General features: G+C 42.5%; 2 protein-coding genes across 2 annotated transcripts in view; one reads left to right on the forward strand and one right to left on the reverse strand.

Annotated features, from left to right (window-relative positions):
• NIPBL (Nipped-B homolog (Drosophila)) overlaps positions 1–3598 on the forward strand; it is a 251156-nt gene extending 247558 nt beyond the window's left edge. Inside the window, exons 44-47 of the mRNA XM_006889575.1 lie at positions 1–245; positions 1492–1666; positions 2483–2671; positions 3233–3598. The exon at positions 1–245 is cut by the window's left edge and continues 30 nt beyond it. Of these exons, the coding sequence (XP_006889637.1) occupies positions 1–245; positions 1492–1666; positions 2483–2671; positions 3233–3598 (975 nt within the window). The remainder of the gene's footprint in view (positions 246–1491; positions 1667–2482; positions 2672–3232) is intronic.
• An 18121-nt stretch (positions 3599–21719) lies between these two features.
• Positions 21720–24361, reverse strand: part of LOC102844216 (chromosome unknown open reading frame, human C5orf42) — a 130937-nt gene continuing 128295 nt past the window's right edge. The window contains exons 50-51 of the mRNA XM_006889576.1: positions 22301–22479; positions 21720–21896 (exon numbers count right to left, since the gene is read on the reverse strand). Of these exons, the coding sequence (XP_006889638.1) occupies positions 21720–21896; positions 22301–22479 (356 nt within the window). The remainder of the gene's footprint in view (positions 21897–22300; positions 22480–24361) is intronic.

The following is a 24361-nucleotide window of genomic DNA, read 5'->3' on the forward strand; positions in this document are numbered from 1 at the left end:
AAATCATCACCTAGTAAGGAAAACGAGTCAAGTGAGAGTGAAGAGGAAGTGTCCAGGCCCCGGAAATCACGGAAACGTGTAGACTCTGATTCTGATTCTGATTCCGAAGATGATATCAATTCGGTGATGAAATGTTTACCAGAAAATTCAGCCCCTTTAATTGAGTTTGCAAATGTCTCCCAGGGTATTTTATTGCTTCTGATGTTAAAACAACATTTGAAGAATCTCTGTGGATTTTCTGATAGGTAAGGTTACATACGCAGCAGGAGAGATAATGTTAATCTTTACTAGTACTAAATAGGAAACTTAGTTTTGTTGGCAAGCTTATTTTAAAAAGATGCAGTTCATTTCTTTTGCCTTGTAGGACACTGTTAATATATAACTTTTTTTTAATGAACAAACTTTTTTCTTTCTTTTTTTTTTAAGAAAAGGCATATAGCCACTGCTGCCCACCCCCTTCCACCCCCCCAAGTGATATTTTCATTTACTCCTCTAAAATGTTGATGGTTCAAATCAACCCAGAGACAGACCAGGACCGACAGCTTCCAAAGATCATGATCATTGACAGTGCGGGAAGTTTGACTTTCCTCAGAGATACGGGGGTGGGGGGCACCATGAGTCAGATGAATCAGCCTGACAGCAGCTGGTTTGGTTTTGTTTTCTATGTTCTCTTTTGCAACACACCAGGGTTTACTCACAATTTGTGTTGCTCAGGAGAGGACAGCTCTGTCCTTTCTTACTTGTGATTGTATGTTACAAACTAAAGGCCTGATTTTCATTTCCTGAGAGAGCTTACTAGACAGGCCATTCCTCAGATAGTTTGCACATAAGTTTTTAAAGAGCTATTCAGTAGGAATAGTTGAGACCAGTTAAGCTGACTTCTGACAGAACTCAAGTAGTTGTTAAAATCTTTATTAAGTGTGCACGGATAATTCAAAGTCATGTAAAACCTTAAATTTGGGCACAGTTCTAAGGAATTGGAAAAATTTTTAAACAGAGTTGCCAGAAGCAGGTTTGTAAATAGCACAATGGCTGCTGTGTAGAAAATGAATAGTAGGGAAAGAAAAAATGAGGATAAAGCAATTGGTGTATTGAATATTAAAATTAATCTACACACGGTCAAGTATTTATAACTCGACATGAGAAAATAATGTCACTGAAATGATGCTTCTTTCGACATGAGAAAATAATGTCACTGAAATGATGCTTCTTACCTGTGATTGTAGTTCTCCAAATATGTTGCCTCCGTGACTCCGGTGTTGTTCCATTTTGATGCCTCTGTTCAAGAGAAATAACTGAAGCAAACAAGAGACCCATGTTCTTTATAATCTTTGCCATTATGTCTTCTTGTTTTAAATTTGTTTTGTGTTCAAGTTCATTGGTTTAAAAGTATGTGAAAATAAGTACAATCATAAGTAAAATTTAACTAGAATCTATTTTACTATGTGTCTGAAATTTTTTTAAGTGTGTAATTTTATTTTCCAAAAACAGTAAAATTCAGAAATACTCTCCATCTGAATCTGCAAAAGTATATGATAAAGCGATAAATCGAAAAACAGGAGTTCATTTTCATCCCAAACAAACACTGGACTTCCTGAGGAGCGATATGGCTAATTCCAAGATCACTGAGGAGGTGAAGAGGAGCGTCGTGAAGCAGTATCTTGATGTGAGTAGGCAGGCCAAAGTCAGTTTCTCCTAAGACTGTCTTCTAGAAAAGCCGTTCTTTGGAGGAGACCATGATCTTTCTTATGTTGCATGTAAACTTTAACAATTATCAAAATTCTTTTTTTTTCCACTGTATTTTATTGTTTTAAAATTATTTCTTGTAAGTAAGAGAGCGCTGGGAGAGGGAGAGAAAAGAAAGGAAATATGTTTTACATGAAATTTACCTTTTGGAGTCTGGTGCAGCATTGACAGTGTTTGCTGGTCTTTGTGCAGTGGTTTTGATGAGTAACTTTAAACTTTACTTTCCTGTTGCATGCTCTGCTTCATAAATTAACTTTTCATAGATAGCAATATCTCACAAAAAATTTAGAGAAGACAGAATTTTATAAGAAAACGTGTTTGTTTTCATTCCATAGATGTCACAGCTTTCTATTTCATAAAAGATGAAACAGTGAAAAGTTACCATTCATTCACTCCTTCGTTTCCTCTCATTTTTAGCAGCCAATACTGTTTCGTTTTATCTGTTACTTTTTCTCTGCATACAGCCATGTTCCTTTTTAGGGCTTTCACACTGTAGTGGCTGAGGTAGTTGTAGCAGAGACTGTATGAACTACAAACCATTTACTGTCAAACCCTTTACAAGAGCCAGACCCTAACTTGAGCAATGGCTGCTTTTGGTCCACACCAGACTTAGACACCATTTTGCAGTTTGGTGATTTTGTTTGAGATATTGAGTTAAAACTCTAAATCGTTACCTTTTCTCTCTCTTTCTCTTTTTTTTTTTTTTTTTTTTTTTTTTTTTTTTTTTTTTTGGTAGTTCAAACTTCTCATGGAACATCTGGACCCTGATGAAGAGGAGGAAGAAGGGGAGGTGTCGGCCAGCACAAATGCTCGGAACAAAGCAATTACCTCGCTGCTTGGAGGAGGCAGCCCTAAAAACAATGCGGCCGCAGAAACGGAGGATGATGAGAGTGATGGGGAGGATAGAGGAGGAGGCGCTTCCGGGGTGAGGCGGAGGAGGAGTCAGCGTATTTCGCAGCGTATTACGTAAAACGATTTTTATGTGCTTATACCTGTCAGTCTATAAATGTACACCAAGTCATGTAATGCTTAATGAGAGACAACGTTTTGTAGATAGATTCTCTACTTAACATTTATACATCTTTTTGTAGAAAGTTTAACATAAAAGACAATAAAAAAAAAAAGAAAAAACAGATGAGATTTATCCAGCATAAAGGGTTATTAATTTTTCTTTGGATTGTAATAATGTGTGTTACCCTTTTTATTGTTGCTAAGTTTTTATGTAGCTTTATGGTTCATATGTATATATAATTTTATATATCAATAAGAGTAAAGACACGGGTACAAATTAAGAGTTCTATGGTTTTACAAGTATATGTTAACCCCTTGGCGCTGGCGGTCACGGTGCGTCTCATTGCCGGCAATGGAAGTGTGCCGGGAAATCCCAGCTCCCGGCGTCAAGGGATTAAAAGCAATAAAAACAATAATTTCACTAAAATGCCTCTGTGTAACACTTGGTCTTTTTTCCCCCCTCCCAATGTTTTAGTCATTGAGAAGGTCAAAACGAAATTCAGACTCTACGGAGTTGGCAGCACAGATGAATGAAAGTGTTGACGTCATGGATGTCATCGCTATTTGCTGTCCAAAGTACAAAGATCGACCACAAATTGCAAGAGTAGTACAGAAAACCAGCAGTGGCTTCAGTGTTCAGTGGATGGCAGGCTCCTACAGTGGCTCCTGGACTGAGGCTAAGCGCCGCGATGACCACAAACTGGTGCCTTGGGTAGACACTATTAAAGAGTCAGACATTATTTACAAAAAAATTGCTCTAACAAGTGCTAATAAGCTGACTAATAAAGTTGTTCAGACTTTACGATCCCTGTATGCCGCCAAGGATGGGACTTCCAGCTAATGAATTTGTACATGCAGCCAAATTTACAGGAATTTTTTTAAAAGCAGAAAAACTTGAAATATCAACATTCTGGCAAAAAAAAAAGTCAGTTTTATGAAGAGTAAGAATGGAACCTGGGATTCAGGAACAAGAAGGAAATGTTGGGCAGACATTTGTGTGGGAGCTCCCTTCGCTGTTGTGCAGCAAAACAGATTCTCAGTTCATTTTTACTCCCACTGTATTATAGTTTAACAAAAATTGTTTATATCTTGGAAAAAAACTTTCTGTTTAAAAAAATAAACAAGTGAATGTTGGAAATTAGTCTGTTAATGTTCTTAATAAAGTGTTCTTGGAGTTGAACCTAGCAGCGGATGGCTTTCTTTAGCTTAGCCCAGTTTCCAGGGAGGCATTGTTTTTTCCAGGCTGTAAAATGGCAGAATCTCCTGGACATATAATTTATTCTGTTGAGAAAAAAAAAAAGAAAAAAAAAAGCATGCAGTATCTATGACCTATCTGCAGAAGGAGTTTTTGTAAATGTAGATTTTGATGTATTAGGTCACCCTGAAAACAATACAAGAAAAGGGGCCCCCAGGCAATCTGGTGGAGCGAATACTGCAATAAATTTTTTTACTTCTCTTTGTTACTTGTCTGTTTCCATTTGAATTTCTTATTGTAAAGATCTGTTTAAATCCATTTATATTATTTGCAGTCTTTTATGTAAAATTTATTATATCACTGGTTTTCAAAGCAAAACATAAAATATTGTTTATACAGTTTGTATAGGCTGACTTCTGAATAATTGGTATCTATTATTTTCATTCCCATAAAGAGGGTGTAAACGATTAACTCCAGGGTTTTATTGTATCCTGCAATATTTAGTATTAACTATATATGATTTAGCACTGTGCCAAACACATTTTCAAGAGTACATTTTGATATAAAAAGAAACTATAGTTTATTCCTTGTATGCTTCAATTTCTTTCTAATGATGTCATGATCGTAATATTTATTTTTTAAGCTTTGGGAAAGATTAAATCTTGGGGGAAGGTAACAGTCACTCTACTTTGGGGAACCTGCTTTTCTCTTAATTAAAATTATACCGTGTTAGTTTTAGAAATTACCAGAATTGAGATATGACACTTCATAATTACACTACATTTTTCACAAATTATTTTTTAATGGTGAAAAAAGTAATTTTACTAATTGAGATGTTTATTTGGTTCCTACTCAAAGTGCTATCATACATCATAGAGGAGGAGTTACAGCTCTGCATTAGTTACTACAAATATCTTTTAGCTAAATGCAGAGATGGGGGTTTAATCATTGATTTTCATAGTGAAACTATACCCTTAGAAATAGTCATACTAAAAATTTACAGGAGATGAGATCTGTTTCAAATTTAAGTATTTTTTTAAAAAATACATGTGCTTATTTTTAAATCACTGTTTTGAAAATTGACTTCTAAAATGCTAGGTTTTATAAAATTGGTAAATAAATTGAAGATATTCAGTTTGTGAGGAAGAATGACATTGCCACAAAATACCTTTTTTGTGAAAACCTATTAAACAAAGATGAAAATAACTGCTCAGGATGTATTTCCTATGTGGAATTCTTTCAGAATGTCTTCTTGAAGGAAATGTTTTTACATTCTTTTTCTTTCCTCCCCACCTTCCTTTTAATTGCTTGGTGCCTCTTGCATTTTGCTGTGAACACTGGGACAAAATCAGATTGGCATTCCCACCCCCATCCCTTTGGAGTTTTGTTATATACATACTCACTATTATCTTACTCAGAGGTTATGAAGCAACTGAGAAAAACAATATATCAGTAAAAGCAAATAAGAATATTAAGTCCAGCCTAGAAATACACTGAAGAATAAAAATGTGGGTCAGAAAGCCTATTTTGAAAGTTACTTGCCTAACAGTCAGCTTGTCATTTAAATCTCGTGAACACTCTGCAAGTTAAATATTTTATCACATCCTTTGGGTGAGGACATTGACAAGTTGCTCTGGTGGCCTAGTGAATAAGGAACTGCAATGCCAAATAGTTCAAATCCACCAGATAACTCCAAAGGTGAAAGATGGGCAGTTCCCTCCCTTGCTATTTACAACCTCTGAAAATCCATTGACAGTTCCAACTGAATGGCAATGAGCTGAGTTTGAACCAATGGAAATAAAATCTAGCCTTGAAAATCTGCCCCAGTGCAAGAACTGCTGACCAAATTAAATGCAGAAAGAAATGTTACGCCGCCACGCTTTTCAGATGAGGAAAGTGAGGAAGCATTCAGGGATTTGTTAACAAATGTCATACTAGAGCTCAAAGTCTAGAATTAGAGTAGTTGGGTCTCACTAGAGATTTCTGGTGGCATAGCCCATGGGGAGTGCAAATTTAGGGAGGGGGCAGTGGGTGGTTTACTTTGTTTTTTTAAATCTAAACTAGTAGGGCAGGTGCAGAACTGTTGTCCTAGGCTCACTGTGAGTTGTAGTCAACTGGATGGCGTCTAACTACAGTTGAACATCAAGTACTAATGGAAAAGGAGCCTTTTAAGAGTCTTTGGAGGGTGGTGATCCTGAGTGAAATGAGAAGTAGGCACATAATTCTACAGATGACCCTCCCTGGTCATAGACGATGTTGACTTTGGAAATTTGACTTTGCAGGAACTTGCCACATCCTCTTAAACTCCATTTTTAATCAGCTAATGTAGGCCAGAAAGTTGACGACTTAGCAAAGTGGGGTTTTGTTGGGGGTTTTTACGTCTTTAAGGAGTGCTGAGGGTGTGGTATGTTCTGTGGAGCTGCTAATCAAAAGGTCAAAGGATGGGCTGTTTGATTCCTGTTTAGATTTACAGCCTGGGCAACATTACAGCGGGTTCCAAAGAGAATCAGTTCAAGGGCAGTGGGTTTGAACACTAAAGGTTTGACAGGCATATTTTCAAATGCAACTAGAAGATGCATTATATCTTAAAAAAATTTCCAAGTGCCTGTTGGCTTCTGAAATATGGGAGGGGGAGGAGAATAGTGTTCTATTTAAGACATTATTTGAACAATTTTTTTTTAAGATGGGCAGTCTCCTCCCATGTGATCTACACCCTCCAAAACCCACTGTAGGTCAGCTGTGAGTGGACTCCCACCCGGTGACAATGAGCTTGAGGATTTTGCTTGTAACAGAATATACATGTCAGAAAACAGTGTTTGGTAATCTCTAACAAAAAGGCGCCAACCCTAAGGTGGTGGTAGTTGTTAAGTGCCGTCGAGTCTCGGGTGACTCATAGCGACCCTATGAAGGAGAGTCCTCAACGCTTGGGTGTCTTTCATCCTCTCTCCAGGTTCATAGGGTTTCCGGAGGCAAGCTATTACAAAAGTGGATGCCACTCCTGCTTCCAAGCTTGTTTTAATCGGGGAGCTCCACCCCATTCTCTGTCCGCATTGGGTAGTAACGCATTTGACACATTAGTGTCAACCAAAACTTAAAGTCCTAGTGAGGGCTATACGACCTAGAGGAATGTCCGAACAAAAACAATGAAAGACAGGCCCGATGGCTGCGTTTTGGAAGTCACCCCCTTGGGCTTGGTGGCATCGCTTTCTGTCCACTGGGCCAGCTGATCTCTCTCCATGTTGATGTTATTGTTAAATGTCGTTGAGTCGCACGCAGGTGACTCATAGCAACCCTGCCTCCGGAAACCCGAAGGTACTGGGTTCTAATCCACCAGCTGCTCCATGGGAAGGAAAACTAATCAGTCTTCTCTTGTGTGATTTACTGCCTCTCAAAACCCACAGGAGGTTCAGCTATGAGTCAGTTCTGACTCAATGATACATAACAGAAGGAATGCTGAGCTTTCAGAGATGTAGCTTTTTCTGTTGTCATGTGAGTGTTTGCATTGTTAGCAGGTGAGTGAAACACAGCATTTTGGTGGCAGGAGTGTAAGCAGCGGACAGGTAAGTCGAGCTGATTTTCCCTGAAGATTGCATGCCAGCAAATAATCATTTTTCACTTAGAAAGTAAACCAATCCAGGGAGGTGTGTGGTCCTCACACCCATCCTTTCATCTGTACGACCAGTGTCCCTGTCAGAACTGTTGATGTGGATCTTAATGGGAATAAGTTTATATAGTCTTAAATATTTTTAATTGTAGTTACAGTGATGTTTACAAAGCAAATTAATTTTTCATCCTCCTCATACACATTTTATTCTGTAGTAATTTCTTTGTTGTTACGTGCCATTGAGTTGCTCGCGACTCATAGCAACCCTGTGTACAACAGCTCTGAACCCTCCTCACATCCTGAGCCAGCCTTACTGTCTATGACGTACCTACTGCCATTACCTCAGTTACTGAGTCAGTCCGTCTCATCGAGGGTCTACTGTCCCTCCACCTTTCCAAACATGACATCCCTCTCCACATCCCTCCTTGCCACGTGTCAAAAGTATGTCAGATGGAGCTTAAAAATGCTTGCCTCCAAGGAGCAGCCTGGTTTCACCCTCTCCAGGATGAACCTGTTTGTTCTCCTAACAGCCCATGGTAGATTCTATGTTCTCCAGGAGCACTATCAGATAAGCTGTGGGAGGATAGCAGTATTATCCAGGAAGAATGCACAAGGTCATTATTTCAATACCCACAGTGTAATCACACTTTCCACTTCATGTCATTTATTTCTGTTAGTCCTCTCTCTCTTTCATGATACTGCTGATAATCACCTACCAGGATATTGCTTTTTCCTCTCTTTTCTCCTTTGTGCATTCTCTATATTTACTAATTTTCACTTCCTTCTGCCTTCTCATCCCTGGTAACCACCCAGGAATGATTGTACTGTGCGTGGACCTTTCCTCAGCCTTTCAAAACATTGGTCTTAGACAGCATTTGCACTTTTGTTATTGCTTATTCCACTTAAGGTTCTCGACATTAATTCACCTGCTCGAGGAAGACCCTCATCCAGATGGACTGACCTGGTGACTGCCGCAATGGATTCTTGTGTGTCAGGAAGTGTGAGGATGGCATAGGATAGAACAGGGTTCAGATACTTTGTTCATAGGGTCGCTGTGAGTCTTACTCAATGGCACATAACAGCAGCATCTACACGCATCTGTGTCATGCAGTGTTTCGTGGATATGGTTTTCGGTGTCACATTGTGTGACTGTACTAGTATTTCTCATTTCCTCCGTTACTGGGCACTTGGCTTCTTTCCATCTCTTCACTGCTGCTTTGAACACACATGTGTATGTTACCTGTTCATGCAGCAGCTCTAGGAAGATTACTTCAGCAAATGCAAACCCATGAGATGACCCCATTTGAAATACCATAGATGTGTGCACTCCAAAACTTCCACTTGTTTGTGACTTACATTGCTGATTTTAGCACTCAAAAGTTTCTGTCATCCCCCAATTCTTTGCCATAGGAAGCAAATCATTTATTATAGGTATTTATTCATTTTTCCCCATAAGTGCACCCCTTCCCCTATTTCTCCTGTATGCGAAACAGTTGAACACAAATTTGGTGTGACAGGTGACAGGCCACGCTCATTTCAGTTCCTTTTACAGGCAGAGTGGTCAAAATATGTGTAAGTGGCAATCACCTTGCTTTTAAAACCCCAGCTATATGGTTTGTTCACTTGAAAAAATAATTTTTAAACTACTTTTTCCATTATTGTCACTTCCCCCTCAAGTCAATGTGTTCGAGGGTTTTGGAGGGGGGAGAGGTTTATTTTTTTTTTTTTATTTACTAGTAGTAGATACCTGTTGCCCATACTTCTACTGAATATTCTTGTCAACTATCCAATATGCAGGCCAATTTTCTCATGAATGTCACTCTTTTACATCTTAACGTTTAGATTCCCTCATCCTTTTTATTTTATTTGTAAATTCTTCTTTTGACAAATGGGATTGTTTATCCCTGGGATCTTAAGAAAACAAAAAGACAAGTTGTTTTCTGGATTTCTGCCCTTTTTCCTACCTGAATTCATTGTAGGCTGAGACAACGGTCTCTCTTCCATTTTTCTAGGCAGTGATTTCTTGTGCATGCTTGAGGGTAGATCTAGTTTTCAGAGGGATGCTGAATAGAATGGTTCAGTCCTGTGAATTTAGGTTGGCAAATGCCAAGGCCAGAATTGGAGATGAAGTAAAGGGGGTGTAAGTTTAAGTAGAAGACAGTGGATGTCAGAACATGGTGTAAGATGGTTCAAAAGCCCACCGACCCAGCCCTGTGCTGCAGTCAATTCCTCTGATGGACAGAAATTCTATGCTAAACACTGTTTGAAATAAGTGGATTACAGGCTTTAATTCTTTTTCTTCTGTGACTGCTCATCGGTGGCCTGGCGGATAGGGAGTTGCACTGCCGGCCCAACGGAGGAGAGTTCAAATAGACCAGTTGCTCTGAAGGACAAAGATGGGTAATCTCCCATGCGATTCATAGCATCTAAAATCCCACCGGAGGGGCGGCTCAGAGTCCTCCCAACTCTACTGCGGTCAGTGAATGAGTAGTTACTGCAGTTTGTGTGGAATCTTGCCTCCACCTTTGTGCATGTGGCTTTTTCAGTCATTGTTCAACCCGGGGCCTCACAAGTGAAAAGTTGTTTGATTTAAGCGATAGTTGTGATTCCATTCCATCAACGAGTGCTAATCATCAGTAGTTACAGTGCTAGTTCTTCAGTAGTTGCAGTGTCTTCACCGTTGGAAGAGCCTCTCGTCTAAGAAACAGCCCTGTGGATGTGTTGCCTCTAGCTTGTCATTTTGGCTTAACCCTGCTAGATCTCAATAGGGAACCAGGCAGGAAAAGTCTAGAAGCTCCGTGTATCCAAACACCTATAAATATCAACAAATTTTGAACATTCCATCAGTTAGAAAAGTTGGGCTCATAACTATGCAAGATCTGAGATTTATTTATTCCAGATGTCCTTAACTACTTTCAGTTCATGAACTGCCTTTAAGAATCTAATGTAGGCTATGAAATTAACTTAGAAAATGGAATAAACACAGACCTATAACTATGTGTATAGTTCCCTCCCAGTGCTCACCACCTCCCTAAACCCATGTAGGCCCTTGCAAGTTCAGGGCTATGGGGTTAAATTGTTCCTGTTCTAATCCAAACTCTTTTTTAAAAATTTCTTTTAAAGAAGACATTGAGGCTCAAAAGAGGCAAAGTGGGAGTTCTAATGGCTTAGGGATAAGAAGCTGTGCTGTCAACCCAAAGGCATGTGGTTCAAACCCACCAACTACTCCTTGGGAGAAGGATGGGCAATCTCCCAAGAAATTTACTGCTTCTGAAAACACACTGCAGGGTCATCTGTGGTCGGTTCTGACTCTACAGTGCACAATAACAACAACATGCACAGCCAAGAGCGCCCAGTTGCCTTACAAGGACGATTTCATCTACACAAGTGCTCGCTTACTGAGCTGCGTGTGTGTCTCTTCAAGAGATCTAGTTTTATGTTTTAAAATTCTGATGCTTGTCATCCTCTCTTAGATAAATGGGAAAGGATAAAATACACTTGTAGGGTGTTTTGGTATTTTTTCCCCTCTTCTTAATTGTCTGGCTTCTGATGAAGAAAACTGGTGAAATCAAACATTTTCAACTTCTAAGCCAGTTTCTGAAATAAGTGTAAATAAAATGAAGTGTGGTAAATAGTCTATCATACGCAAGCTCATTTCTAGAAATCCATCATTATCCTCTGCACATGTTTGATTAATAGTATTGTCTTATGTGGAGATGAAGGGGATCAATATTTTTAAATGGAAGCTGTAGAGTATTTTGAGGATAGGGTACCCCCTTTCCTCCGTATCAGAAGATGAATCGATAGAAAGTAAGGAGAGGTAAACATGCAATTTTGACGAAGCATAAATGTTCACTTGCAGGTAAAATAAGGGCTTTATTCCCTCGTGGTGCCCTGGCTAATCACTCCTCTGTTACTAGAAGGTTTGCAGCTTTTACTGATTCCTCCTCACTGCAGGACTCTGCTCTGCTGCTGTGAAGCAGTTGTAGTCTGCAGGAATTGTCTTATGGTGGCAGCGTAAGGGATTCAATGTTCACAGCAATCACAGACTTGAGCATGTCAAGAATGATGTAGCCCTCAGTACCAGACGGCAGAGCTGAGCAGCGGAACTGTGGTTGTACACGTGAGGCGACTGGAGCCGTTACAGACGGATTCAGATGACAAAAATAACAGGGTATTGCAGTGGAATAAAAATGTCCAGTCGGCAGGTTTTTCTGGTTCAGGTGACGAGATCCAATTATAAATAATTATTGGAAGTGAGAAGGAATGGTCCAAGCAAGGAACGTTTTGTGCGGGAAGAGGCTACGTTTGGGAATAAACTGTAGATTAAGAGCGGTGCAGCCCCTGTAAAGGACCTTGGAGATATCTGAATTTTAAGATGCAATGTGATGAAATGGGTTTGTGGAGGAGACAGAGAAGAAATAAGGTTCGCACATGGAAGACCCAGAAATAGAACTTCAAGAAGTGTTTATGGCTGTTGCTGTTATTGTTGTTCTTGTTAGGTGCTGTTGCGTCGACTACGACTCGTAACAACGCTATGAACAACAGATCTGAAGCCTGTTCTATCCTGTGCTGTCTTCACGCTTTCTGACTCAAGCTCATTGCCACAGTCACCATGTCAATTCACCTGCTTGAGGGTCTCCCTCTTCTTCACTGTTCCTTCACCTTCCCAAATATGACACCCCTCTCCAGTGAATAGGCTCTCCTAGGAACATACTCAAAGCATGCCAGACTCTCAAAAAGGTGGTTGTTGTTATGTGCTGTCAAGTCACCCACGACTCATAGCAACCCTATGTACAACAGCCCTAAACCTGCTCTATCCTGTGCCAACCTTATTGTCTCCGACACACCTACCCCCATTACCCTGAATCATTCCATCTCACGGAGAGTCTTCTCTTGTGCTGTTTCTCCACCCTCCTAAGCATGATGTCCCTCTCTAAGGACTGATAACTTCTTGCAACATGTCCAAAGTCAGACAAAGCTTCAGAATCCTTGCCTCCAAGGAGAATCCTGGCCTCACCCTCTCTAGGATGACCCTGATTGTTCTCCTAGCAGTCCGTAGTATATTCAACACTCTTCTCCAGCATCACAGCTCAAAGGCATCACTTCTCCTTCTATTACCCCTGGTCATTGCCTAGCTTAAGAGACCAATATTTTTCAAATGAAGAATGACTTTGGGATCTGCCATTCACAATGACCAGGAAGTGGGAAAGTTTTCAGAGAAGAGCAGAAGCTGGATGGTAAGTGAGTGAAGTGAAGGAGAATCTCAAGAAGGCTGTGAGGAAGACAACCAAAAAACCAAACCAAACACATCACCACCACTCTTAGCTAGCCCTATGCTGAAAAAATCATTCAAGAGACTGGGCTTCATAGAAAAGAGTGTGGCATCAGAATTGGAGGAAGAATCATCAACAATCTGTGTCATGCAGATGATACAACCTTGTTTGTCTAAAATGAAAATGACTTGAAACATTTGCTGCAGATGGTTAAAAAAAAAAGCAGCCTTCAGTATGGCTGAAGACAAAAAATCTTCATCATAGGACCAATAGGCAACATTTTGATAGATGGAGAGAAGGTTACTGTTGTCAATGATCTTATGTTTCTTGAATCCATAAGCAACACTCTTATTACCAACAGTCAAGAAATCAAAATACCTATTACATTGGGTAAATCTGCTGTCAAGGACCTCTCTAAAGTTCTAAGGATCAGTGATTCTCAAGAGGCTCTTGGTCCAGTCTGCCTCAAGTCTTGTCCTCTCAAGTCTTGGTGCCACAAGTCTTGCTACTCAGTGTGGGAAGAAGCACTCTTGCTCTTATCCTAGTCCCACAGCTGTTGATCCTTTGCAAAACCATGTGTCTGCAGTTAAGGTAGCTGGAGACCAGAGGGTTTTTAACCTAACAGCTGAAAAAGCTATCTTTTAGACTGACACCACAGTGTTCCTTTCCAAGAAATAGCCTTACCTAGCTGTATGTCCTAAGTATAAGAGACAAAGCTTCACTATCTGTCTCCAAGGATCACTCTAGCTATACTTTCCCAAGACATATTTGTATGTTCTTTTGGCAGTCCGTGAGATATTCAGAACTCTAACACAACATCTCAAAGATATCAATTATTTTTCTGTCATCCTTATTCATTGTCCAGCTTTCTGATGTGTAGTTGGATATTGAGAAGACCAGGGCCTGAAATCAGGAACACTTTAATCTTCAAAGTGAAATAATTTCTCTTTAAAGGTTGGATAGATCCCTGACAGCAGACTTGCCAATGCAATACATCTCCTGATTTCCTGGCTGTTGATACCAAGGATGTTGGTTGTTGATCCAAGCAAGATGAAATCATTGGCCGTTCAAGGTCATAGTTTAGCTTTCATGGACATACTTTATTTCTTTAAGTTTCAACTTGAACTAGCACCTTGAAAAATCAGTTTGGACCCTGGATATGACATGATTTTGACCTTTTCCACTATCTCTTCAGACATACTTAATTTTTGTGTATTCCGTCTGAAGAGGTCCATATGCATGTTTTTGTTAGGTGCTGTCCAGTTGAGTATGACTCATAGTGACCCTATGAAGCTATGTATTTTATGTCTGTGCATTCCATCTGTACAGGTCTGTATATATAGTCATCATTTATGGGGGATTTTTGTAAGTATTTTTTACTAGTTTATTTATAAAATTCTAATACCAATTTGAACAAATTCTTTTAATCTCCCTCACCTCCCCCCTTCAAATTGCACAATACAATGATTAATCCCCTCTTCCCCCTGCACATCCACATCCCTCTGCTTCCAGCCTCTCCCACCCACCCTGGATCCTTATGCTCATTCTACAATAATGGTCTTTCTTACACAATATTTATTCTTGTGGGACTGAATTAGTTCACTCAGCATCTTGCCTCACATACTTTGGGCATGTTGCTAGGAGGGGCTGTTCCTTGGAGAAGGAGATGATTCTGGGAAGGGTGGAGGATTTGTGAAAGAGAGTAAGACCTTCAACGAGGTAGACTGACATGGTGACTGCTGCAATAGGCTCTAGTATGTCAGGAAGTGTGAGAATGGCACAGAATAGGAACGAGATCTGTTGTTCATAGGGTCGCTTTGAGTCATACTTGATGAAACCTAGCAATAACAACAATTAATATTAGAGTGTTGTGCTGGTGGCACAGTCGTTAAAGAACTCAGCTGCTAAATGAAAGGTCTGATGATCAAACCCTCTAACTAGCTATTCCTTAGGGGAAAGGTGGAGCTTACTCAGTACTGAGTAGATGAAGAATTAATTACCCAGGACTGAAAGAATGTGGGACCTTTGTCCAAAAAAAAGCTGGTGGTTTAATATTGCATTTTGTGGATATATTGTTGTTGTTAGGTGCCGCTGAGTTGAGTCTGACTCATAACGACCCTATAAGCCTATTATCCTGCACCATCCTCACACTTCCTGACACAAAAGAGTCCATTGCAGCAGTCGCTGTGTCAGTCCACCTGGTTGAGGGTCTTCCTATCCTTCATGAACCCTTCACCCTTTCCAGCATCATGTCCTTCTCCAAGGAATAGACCCTCCTAGCAACATGCCCAAAGTATGTGAGGCAAATACTTATCATTCTTGCCTCTAAAGAGCACTCCACCTGCACCTACTCCAAGTCATAGCTGTTTGTTCTTTTGGTCATTCATAGCATGGATGTCCAGTACTTTTCTCCAACACCACAGCTCAAAGGTATCAATTCTTCTGTCATTCTTATTCATTGTCCAGTTCTCAGATGGATAGCAAGTAACTGGAAAGACTATGGCCTGAATCAGGTGCACCTTAGTCCTCAAGCTGACATCATTGCTCCTCAATAATTTGAAGAGGTCCCTAACTGCCGATTTTCCCAGTGCAATATGTCTCCTTATTTCCTGACTTCTGCTACCAAGGGTGTTAATTGTGGATCCAAGCAAGATGAAGACGTTGACAGTTTCAATCTCCTCTCATCCATCATGATGTTGCCTATTGTTCTAGCGGTCTTTGTTTTCTTGGCATTGAGACACAATCCATACTGAAGGCTGTATTCCTTGATCTTCTGCAACAAGTACTTCAAGTCCTCCTCACTTTTAGTAAGAAGGGGGTGTCATCTGCATAATGCAGGTTATTGATGACTCTCCCTCCAATCCTGATGCTACACTCCTCTTCACAGAGTCCAGCTTCTCAGATAATCTGCTCAACATACAGATTGAATAGTTGTGGAGAGAGAATGTAACCCTGATGCACTCCCTTCCCAATAAGAAACTCCTTTCCTTTTTTGAAAGCTATGTGTATCTCCTAAAAATCTCTTTCTCTCAGGCCAATCATTCAGAATTTAAAAACACTCCCTGGGTATCCTTGCCCTTGTGGTAATTATTTGCTTAGGTTCCGTAAGAGTCTGTCCTCCTTGTTAAATCTTTCACTGCAAACTGGTGATGTACCAAACTTTCACTGAAATGAGGCACTTGAGAATGAAGTGATAGAGTCAGATATATGGCCTAATGTGGTCAAGGACCATGGTAGAGAGGTGTACAATCTCCTTCTGTGTGATTTACTTCCCGGAAAACACACTGGAGGGTAAACTGTGGGTTGGTTCTGACTCAACCGAACACAACAACAACATGTTCAAAGAACTGTGGTTGACCTCATGGAGCAGTTACGAAGCCCTCCCAGGAGCAGGAGGAAGGGGCAGGATTGGAGCATTGGTGGAAATGAGACTGACCGGGACCAAGTGGGGATTGTGCTACTATGTTTGTACCTTGTGCCATCAAGTGGACAATGACTTACCTCCGACCCTGTTTGTGAACAAATCCAAACCTTTCCCTATTCCACGCCATCCTGAAAACAAAATGTGTGAACAGAAAACCAATTTGCTTTGTAAGTTTTCACTCAAATAAAGATTTTAAAAATATAAGTTAAAAAAGAAACGAAAAAGGATCGTATGATAAAATGCACTGTGCATATCTGCTGTCAAGGATCTCTTTAAAGTGCTAACGACCAATGACCAAAGTTAGTCTGATCCAAGTGAGGGTATTTTTAATTGCTTCCTATCAGGTGAAAGTCAGGCATTGACTAGACAGACTGGGGATCCATGCCCTTGAACTGTGGTGTTGGTTAACAGACTTCCGGAAGAACAAGCGAGTCCATGTCCATGTTGAAGGAAGGCAGCCTGGGTGCTCCTTTGAGGCAAGAACGGTGAGAGCTCGTCTTTGGGCACGTTGCCAGGAGGGGCCAGTCCTGGGAAAAAGGGGATCATACTTGGAAAGGCAAGCAAAGGGGAAGAAGGCCTTTAACAGGGTGGATTGACACCATGACTGCGACAATGGGCTTGAGCATTTCAGAGATGACGACGATGGCACAGGAAAGACAACTCACCACCATCTGATAAACTAGGGAGATCTGATGCTGAGGCCATGGCGTCCTGTGTTGCTAACTCAGAGGCCTCTGTGAGCTGAACCCCTAAGTGACTGTGTGGGAGAAAGATGGGCAGTTTCCTTCTGTTTACAGCCTTGGAAACGGGATAGTGGGTCACTAGATGTGGAATGGGCTCCAGGGCAGAGAGTTTGTGGGATTTTTAAGCTATGATGAAATATCAGTGTAAATGATAACCTTTCATCTTTCGTTCATAGGGTCATTATTATTTGTTTATGACTCAACGGCACCTAACAACAACGATGACGACGACAGAGCTCAGTTGGCCTCGTGGTTAGAAAATGATGCTAACAAACCGAAGGTGGGTGATTTTAATCTGCAGCCTTTAATTGTTCTTTTGTCAAACATTCTTCTACGTGGTATAGCGCTGGTCTGTGCATTGCTGTGCAGAGGTAACTCGTGGTTGCTGTGATGCTGAACACTGGGACACTGATGTGCCAAATGTGAAAACGGTTACCCATGGTGGACAGTGTTTGGTGGAGCTTCCCGATTAAAACAAGCCTGAAAGCAGGAGCGGCATCCACTTCTGAAATAACCTGCCTCCAGAAAGTGTATGAACTTGGAGAAACAACAAAAGTTATACAAGTGTTCAGGTCTTTCATTCGTAGGGTCGCTGAGTCATCTAACAATAACAACAAATTATAACCAGCCTTACTTTGTAATTAAGAACAAATTAGCTTGAGAGAGAGGCAGAAAGAGAAATTTTATGTTTCAGTAGAAAACTCTCGCACATCCTTATAAACCACTAGATTCTGCTTATGTTTATTGGCTTTGAATTCTTTTACCTCAGCAAGTTTTAGATCATTTTCCCCCCTTCGTACTTGTAAATTGGTTTAGCTTCTATCTCCTTACAAATCATCGACCCCTAACACATTCTCAACACCTCTTCTTTACTTCTATATCTTCCAACAACTCTCTAAAACCAGCATTTTCAATTTTTTTGCCCTCTCTCTGACTGGGAATCATGGAGAATTGAAGCCGGTCTAAAGAATATGTCAGTTTAAAGACTCAGGTGCTCTTGATCCCCGCCATACTACTTTCAGTTGCTTCCTATGCATCTGAGAATTGGACAATGAGTAAGGCTGACAGAATGTCTGCACCGTGGTGAAGAGTACCGAATATCCCACAACTGTTAAAAGAACAAGTGTGTCTTAGAGACAACGCACCCTCAGAGGCAGGGATGGTGAGACCTTATCTCCCACACGTCTGGGAAGTTAGGAGGCACCAGTCCTCAGAAGACAGTAGGCTCGGAAAGCTGGTTGTTGTTATGTGCCATCGAGTCGTTTCCGACTCATAGCGACCCTATGCACAACAGCTCTAAACCCTGCTCTATCCTGCGCCAACCGCACCGCCTCTGACACACCCATCCCGAATACCCCAGTCACCGAATCAATCCATCTCATAGAGGGTCTTCCCCTCCTGCGCTGTCCCTCCACCCTCCCAAGCATGATGTCCCTCTCCAAGGACCCGTCCCTCCTGGCAACATGTTCAAAGTATGTCAGACGAAGCCCCAGAATCCTTGCCTCCAAGGAGCAGCTTGGTTTAATCCTCTCCAAGATGGATCTGTTTGTTTTCTTGGCAGTCCAGGGTACACGGAAAGCTGGAGGCGCAGTGAAATAAAAGGCCCTCAACAAGATGGATTGCCACAGCAGCAATGGGCTCTCGTGGATCAGAGACGAGGAGGAAGAGGGCACAGGGTGGGGCAGGCTCCGGATCTGTTATTCATAGAGTGGCTGTGTCGTAGTCCACTCAGTGGCACCCAACAACTCTGAATCACAGACAACAGAAGCCTGACCTGTAGTATTTGCTGAGACTTGGCTACATTAGGTTGAGGCCTAGGGCCTTGCGATCTGCTCCTGTGTTCTGTCTCACTGTGGGCTGGTTCTCTGAGTCACGGAGCTGGTGCGCTAAGATGCTCAGAAGAGGCACTCGGGGTGGCAACGCCACCACCACCGCCTACTGTCGCCCATGGACAAACTCCACTACCAGTGCTGCATATTGATTTTCCTCCACTGGCCTTGTTGTTATTAGGTGCTGTTGAGTTGAGTACGATTCATAGGGACCCTGTGAATTAGATGAACCCTGTTCTATCCTGTGTCATCCCCACACTTCCTGACACACACGAGCCCATTGCCGCAGGCACTGTGTCAGTACACCTGGTTGAGGGTCTTCCTCTCCTTTACCGACCTTCCACCCTTCCCAACATCATGTCCTTCTCCAAGGAATAGCACCTCCTAACAACATGTCCAAAGTATGTGAGGCCAAGACTCACCGTTCGTGTCTCCAAAGAGCACTCGTTCTGCATCCTTTCTAAGACTTATCTGTTTGTTCTCTTGGCCATCCGTGGGATGTTCAGTGCTCTTCTCCAACACCACAGCTCAAAGGCATCGATTCTTCTGTCATCCTTATTCATTGTACAGCTCTCAGATGCAGAGGAAGTGACTGGAAAGACCATGGCCTGAATCAGATGTATCTTAGTCCTCAAACTGACATCATCACTCCCCACTAATGTGGAGAGGTCCCTAACCGCAGATTTCCCCAGTGCAATGTGTGTCTTGCATTTTGACAGGCACTCTGATTGCTTTGCTCTTCTAATATGCTTGTGTGTCAGACAGGGCTCTAAAGCTGAGCATCTAAATTAAGGCAGACTAGGGAGAAGGACTGACCATCCACTTCTGAACTAACAGGCCTTCGAAAACCCTGTGCACAGAAGAGCACTTAGACTAGCATATATGGCAACTGAGGCTGAGCCCTCCGGTTGGCAAATACAAAGCAGGAGGACGAGCTGCCAGCAGACACTAAGTGGGGTCACGGGGGCAGGGGTGTCAGAGACAGTGAGGTTGGCTCAGGATAGAGCTGCGTTCAGAGCTATTGTGCATAGGGTCACTATGAGTTGAAGTCGACTCGATGGCTCGTAACAACTGGTGGCACAGAGGTTAAAGAAGTCTATGATTAGGTATTATTTGCATGACAACAGTCCAGAATAAGGGGTGCATTGCAAAGTAGACTGGGGGGCAGGCACAAGCAAGGGGTAAATTATGCAACAAAGAATCTTGTTTAAAGAAAAAAGTGAACTGGGGTGGGGGTAGGGGAGAAAATGTGCAATAATGAACGAATGGAAATCCAAATTTTCTGTAAACTTTCATTAAAATATCAGTAATTTTTTTTAAGGTGTAGGACAAAAAAAAAATTTCAGCTGCTGACCAACAGGTCAGGTTGAACCCACAGGCAGCTGTGGGGAGGATGAGGAAGCCGTGCACGTCCCGTCATAAACTCCTCCCACAGAGCTCTACTCTTGATTATGGGTTGGCTGGCACCGCCTTGATGGCACTGGGGTTTTGTGTCTTCTGTTGGGAAGGATTGTTGCTGCTGTCAGTGCTGCTGACTCTGGCTTGCAAGTGACTAATTCTTTCTCCTGGTAGGTGTTCCTCTTTTCAGATGCCTGACACTAAAACAAGTGGCCTGCTTCTACCTCACTGATGTGTCTACTGATTTTGCAGACCCGCCACCAGCGAGAACCTCTGAGGTTGTTAAGGCCTCCTCTGGCCTCAGCAGACAGCCCTCCAGTGACAGAGGGGCAGGGCAGGGCACGGTTTCCACCTGCTGTTCACAGGGTCACTACGAGTCATAGTTGACTGGACTAGGAGTGACCTAACAGCACAATCCCCTCACGATGTCCCAGAATTTTCCTGTCATAAACAAGTGGGCTGACGAAGCTGAGTTTCACCTCAACCCTCTAAGAACCGACTCATTCTTCTGTTACGGAAACTGGCAGGGCTTACCGCGAGCTCCCCAGCTAAACACGCCTCGTCTCCCGGGGTCTGGGCCGCCTTGTCATAAACAAGGAAAACTTTCTCAGTAAAATCACCCTAATGGCAACCTCATCACTCTCCAAGCCCCAACTCCAGAATGCACCTCGGAGATCTTTGCCTCGCAGACTCTGGGTATGTTGCTAGGAGGGACCATCCGAGGAGAGGGACATCATGCTTGTAAAGGCGGAAGGTCAGCAAAAGAAAGGAAGATCCTCAGTGAGATGGACTGACGCCGTGACCGCTGCAATGGGCTTGAGCCTGTCAGGGATGAGGACGGCCAGGGATAGCGCAGGGTTCAGATCTGTGTTCACAGGGTCGCTGAGTCACCCCCCTCCCGAGAATTATGCTTCCAGCTATGACAGAGTAACAGCACCTGCCCTCAAACGGGATTGTGTCCTGTCCTCAAGTGGAACCGTGTACGTGAGGCGATGACTCTCAGGCCATGCAAGGCAGTGATTTCAGAGAGAGGAGCGCACCGGGGTGTCTGTGATCTCAGCCGGCATCCTTAGCCGGGGTGAGAATGGTGCTGGATGGGACAGGGTTTCCTTCTGTCTGTTCCACGCAGGGGTGGGGAAGGCAGGGCTGACTCCCCAGGACTGATGAGCAGGGCACATGGGGTCACGAGGAGTCAGAATCAACTTGATGGCAATCTACAGAGCTCAAAATGAGTCAAATGCAAAATAGAAATGTATATTTAAATAACCCTTTCCACACGAAGTAAAATTACTGGAGATGTTTATTTCCCTCTTTTTTTTTTTTTGTTTTTTTTTTTTGTTGTTGTTTATTTCCCTCTTAAGGTAATAACATGGCTGCAGAAGGTTCACTGACGTTGCTTCCTTCCCTGTTCCTGTCCCTTAAATTTGGCCACGTCCCAGGGTCATGTCGCAGCGGTCCAGGGTCAAGTCGCAGCAGCGCTGGCCTCTGCCAACCTACAGGCCCAGGGGCCACTGGACAGACGGGCTCCGCTCCTCCACTCCGGCCACCATGTCCTCGATGGCGGTCCAGTCGAGCTTGCTGAGGAGGCTGCCGGTGCTCTCAGAGGCGCTGTCCACGCCACTCACCCCGACGGGGGGCTCCGGCTCGTCCTCATCAGATGGCGACAAGCCCTAACAGACAGAGAGAGAGGAAGCTGTGGTCCAGACCCCCAAGAGAACATGCGGGACCTGAACTTGGCAGAGTGTCTGGAGTCTCTGGGCCCCGAGAAACTAAAGGATAAGGAAGCGGAAGGCTGGTGCTCGGGTACCTGGGTCAGTGGTGAGTGAGCTCATTGGGCTCGACAGAGCTGCGGAACGGGCCTGTGGAGAAGTCCTGCACCACTATGGGGTGCTGTGGTTCTCAGTTTTAAAAAAAAATACAAAGTAAGGAGAATTCTTAGAGAGAGACTCTGGAGTACTGGTCCAGGCAAGCAGGTGCCCTCAATCACATTTTAAACCTTCAGTATGTTTAGCGACATAAACACCGATAAGCAAACATAAATCATTACGCAGGCTGAAGCCTGGCGCGGCCTCACCTGCAGGAGGGAATCGCGGCTCCCGTGAAGAATTGCCTGGATTTCTGGAGGCAGCGTCCACGGGCTCACTACCATCTCCTCTCGCTCATACTCTGTGCACCCCTGCTGGCTTAGGGGCACCCGCCCAGTGAGCCCACGTTTTTCTGTGTGCTGAGGACTACGACACCGAGCGGGAGAACCTATTAAAAAAAGGGAAACGAACCAAGCGGGTGCTGGGATCGAGCCACTCATTTGTCCACTATGACTTTTACTGACAAAGCCAAGGAGTCTTTCTTGACCTAATATCTGAATTGTGGGGTTTGTGTGGTTCATGCTAGGCTCCTGTCATTGTGTGAGACAGAAATGGAATTCTGTCCTAATCTGATCTGAAGAATAATGACAACCTCAAGGACAAGGTCCAGAGAAGAGAAACCACAGACATAGAGATTGTGGAGAAACCTGATTTCAAAGTTGGTCACCTTGCCTCTTAGAATGGTCTTGTGAAAGCTCCCATAATGAAGTTTTCCTCCTTACTGTACATTAGTACTGATGCTACTTGTACTGGTTCTACTCACACAGGAAATCAGCTCGCTGGCCGTGGGTCTGGGGCATCTACAGACCTCAAGGCCACCATTCACTTTCCCTTACCTTGTGTTACTGGGGGATGCCTTTGTGATTACTTTCTCAGTTCAGAGTTTATTTTTCTAGAATTTTGGGGGGATATCCAATCTTGAGCTAAAAATAGGAAAAGAATTCTATGAAATGAAACACATGCTAAGATGCCCCCTATTGTGAACAGGGAAGCATTTTAAGGTGAAAGCTAACAGAGCAAAAGGAATCCCCAAGTCCCTGGGTTCTCTCTGGGGGAAGAATTCTTTCTGGCGTGGGACCGTGGACACGGTGACTCAGTTTCTCCCAATGTAACACCAGTCACTGTCCTGAGAATCCACCCTGAAGAATCCAAAACTCACCTACAAGACAGAATCCCTTCTCTACCTTGGCCATGTCTGAAGGAGAACCTTCTGTCCGGTAGTGGACGGTACAGTCTCAACAAAGCACCCAGCCACCTAGAGTCACACCCACTTTCTTCTGACATAGGGCTACCATTGGACAGTGCAACCAACTATCAGTGATGTCAGCGGCTGAGGCCTCATGCCAGATCCTACCTCTAGTTGACACTATCTTTGGAACTTTCATAAAAGTATATAACATAAATGTGCACATTTTAGAGGTTTATACAGGATATAATATTGTTTGGGGGGGAATTTTATCTATTGAATTAGACACTGATTGTATTTATTAGGAAAAAAAATAAAATAGAGTATACTATAAACAGAAAACATACTGTCTCCAAAATGAGACTTTGGAAAAAAGAAAACCAAGCCAACAAACAAGGGACAGCCATCAGGGGATCTATGAATTAAAATGCAAAATAGAAACAAAGAAAACAATGCTTCTAGAACTCAAATTGATCCTATAGCTCAGTGCATTAAACCTATAGTGCATATACAGAAAAGGGATAAAATAGAAATTCTAGCAAATAGTCATTTACAATAAAACTTGATAGATGACTTAAATAGGAGATTAGACAAAGCTGAAGATGTAAGGGTAAACTGGTAGATGAATTTGCAAACAAAGGAGGCAGGCATGAGAGAATTAGATACATTCTTTCATATTTCCCACTTTCATGGTGCATTTAAATCAGTGTATTTCTCCACCATCCTACCAAATTTATTTTCTTTTTTTTTTCCCCCCCAAATTTATTTTCTATAGCAGGGCCAACTGCATAGGCCTCGTGGGATTAATATGAAGATTAATAAGCGAATGGACGCACGTGTAACACAATGCCTGCCAGATGTGCCTGCCTCCTAAGTTCACTGTTTTAAGAGGTCTGGACAAGCCTCATAACTTCTCTAGGCCTCAGTGTCCTGAGCTGTAAAATGGGAACAGTAGTTGCCTTTGCCCACCTCCCACAGTTCTTATTCCAAGTTAACAGGGGAATGAATGTGGAAGACTTTCAGACTGTTAAAGAGAAACCAGGGGTGAGAAATAGAAAAGTGGAGATTTTAGGAATGAGGATTA

Source organism: Elephantulus edwardii, unplaced genomic scaffold (genome assembly GCF_000299155.1).
Source record: "Elephantulus edwardii isolate Elephantulus edwardi_28Jun2011 unplaced genomic scaffold, EleEdw1.0 scaffold00079, whole genome shotgun sequence".
Lineage (NCBI taxonomy): Eukaryota > Metazoa > Chordata > Mammalia > Macroscelidea > Macroscelididae > Elephantulus > Elephantulus edwardii.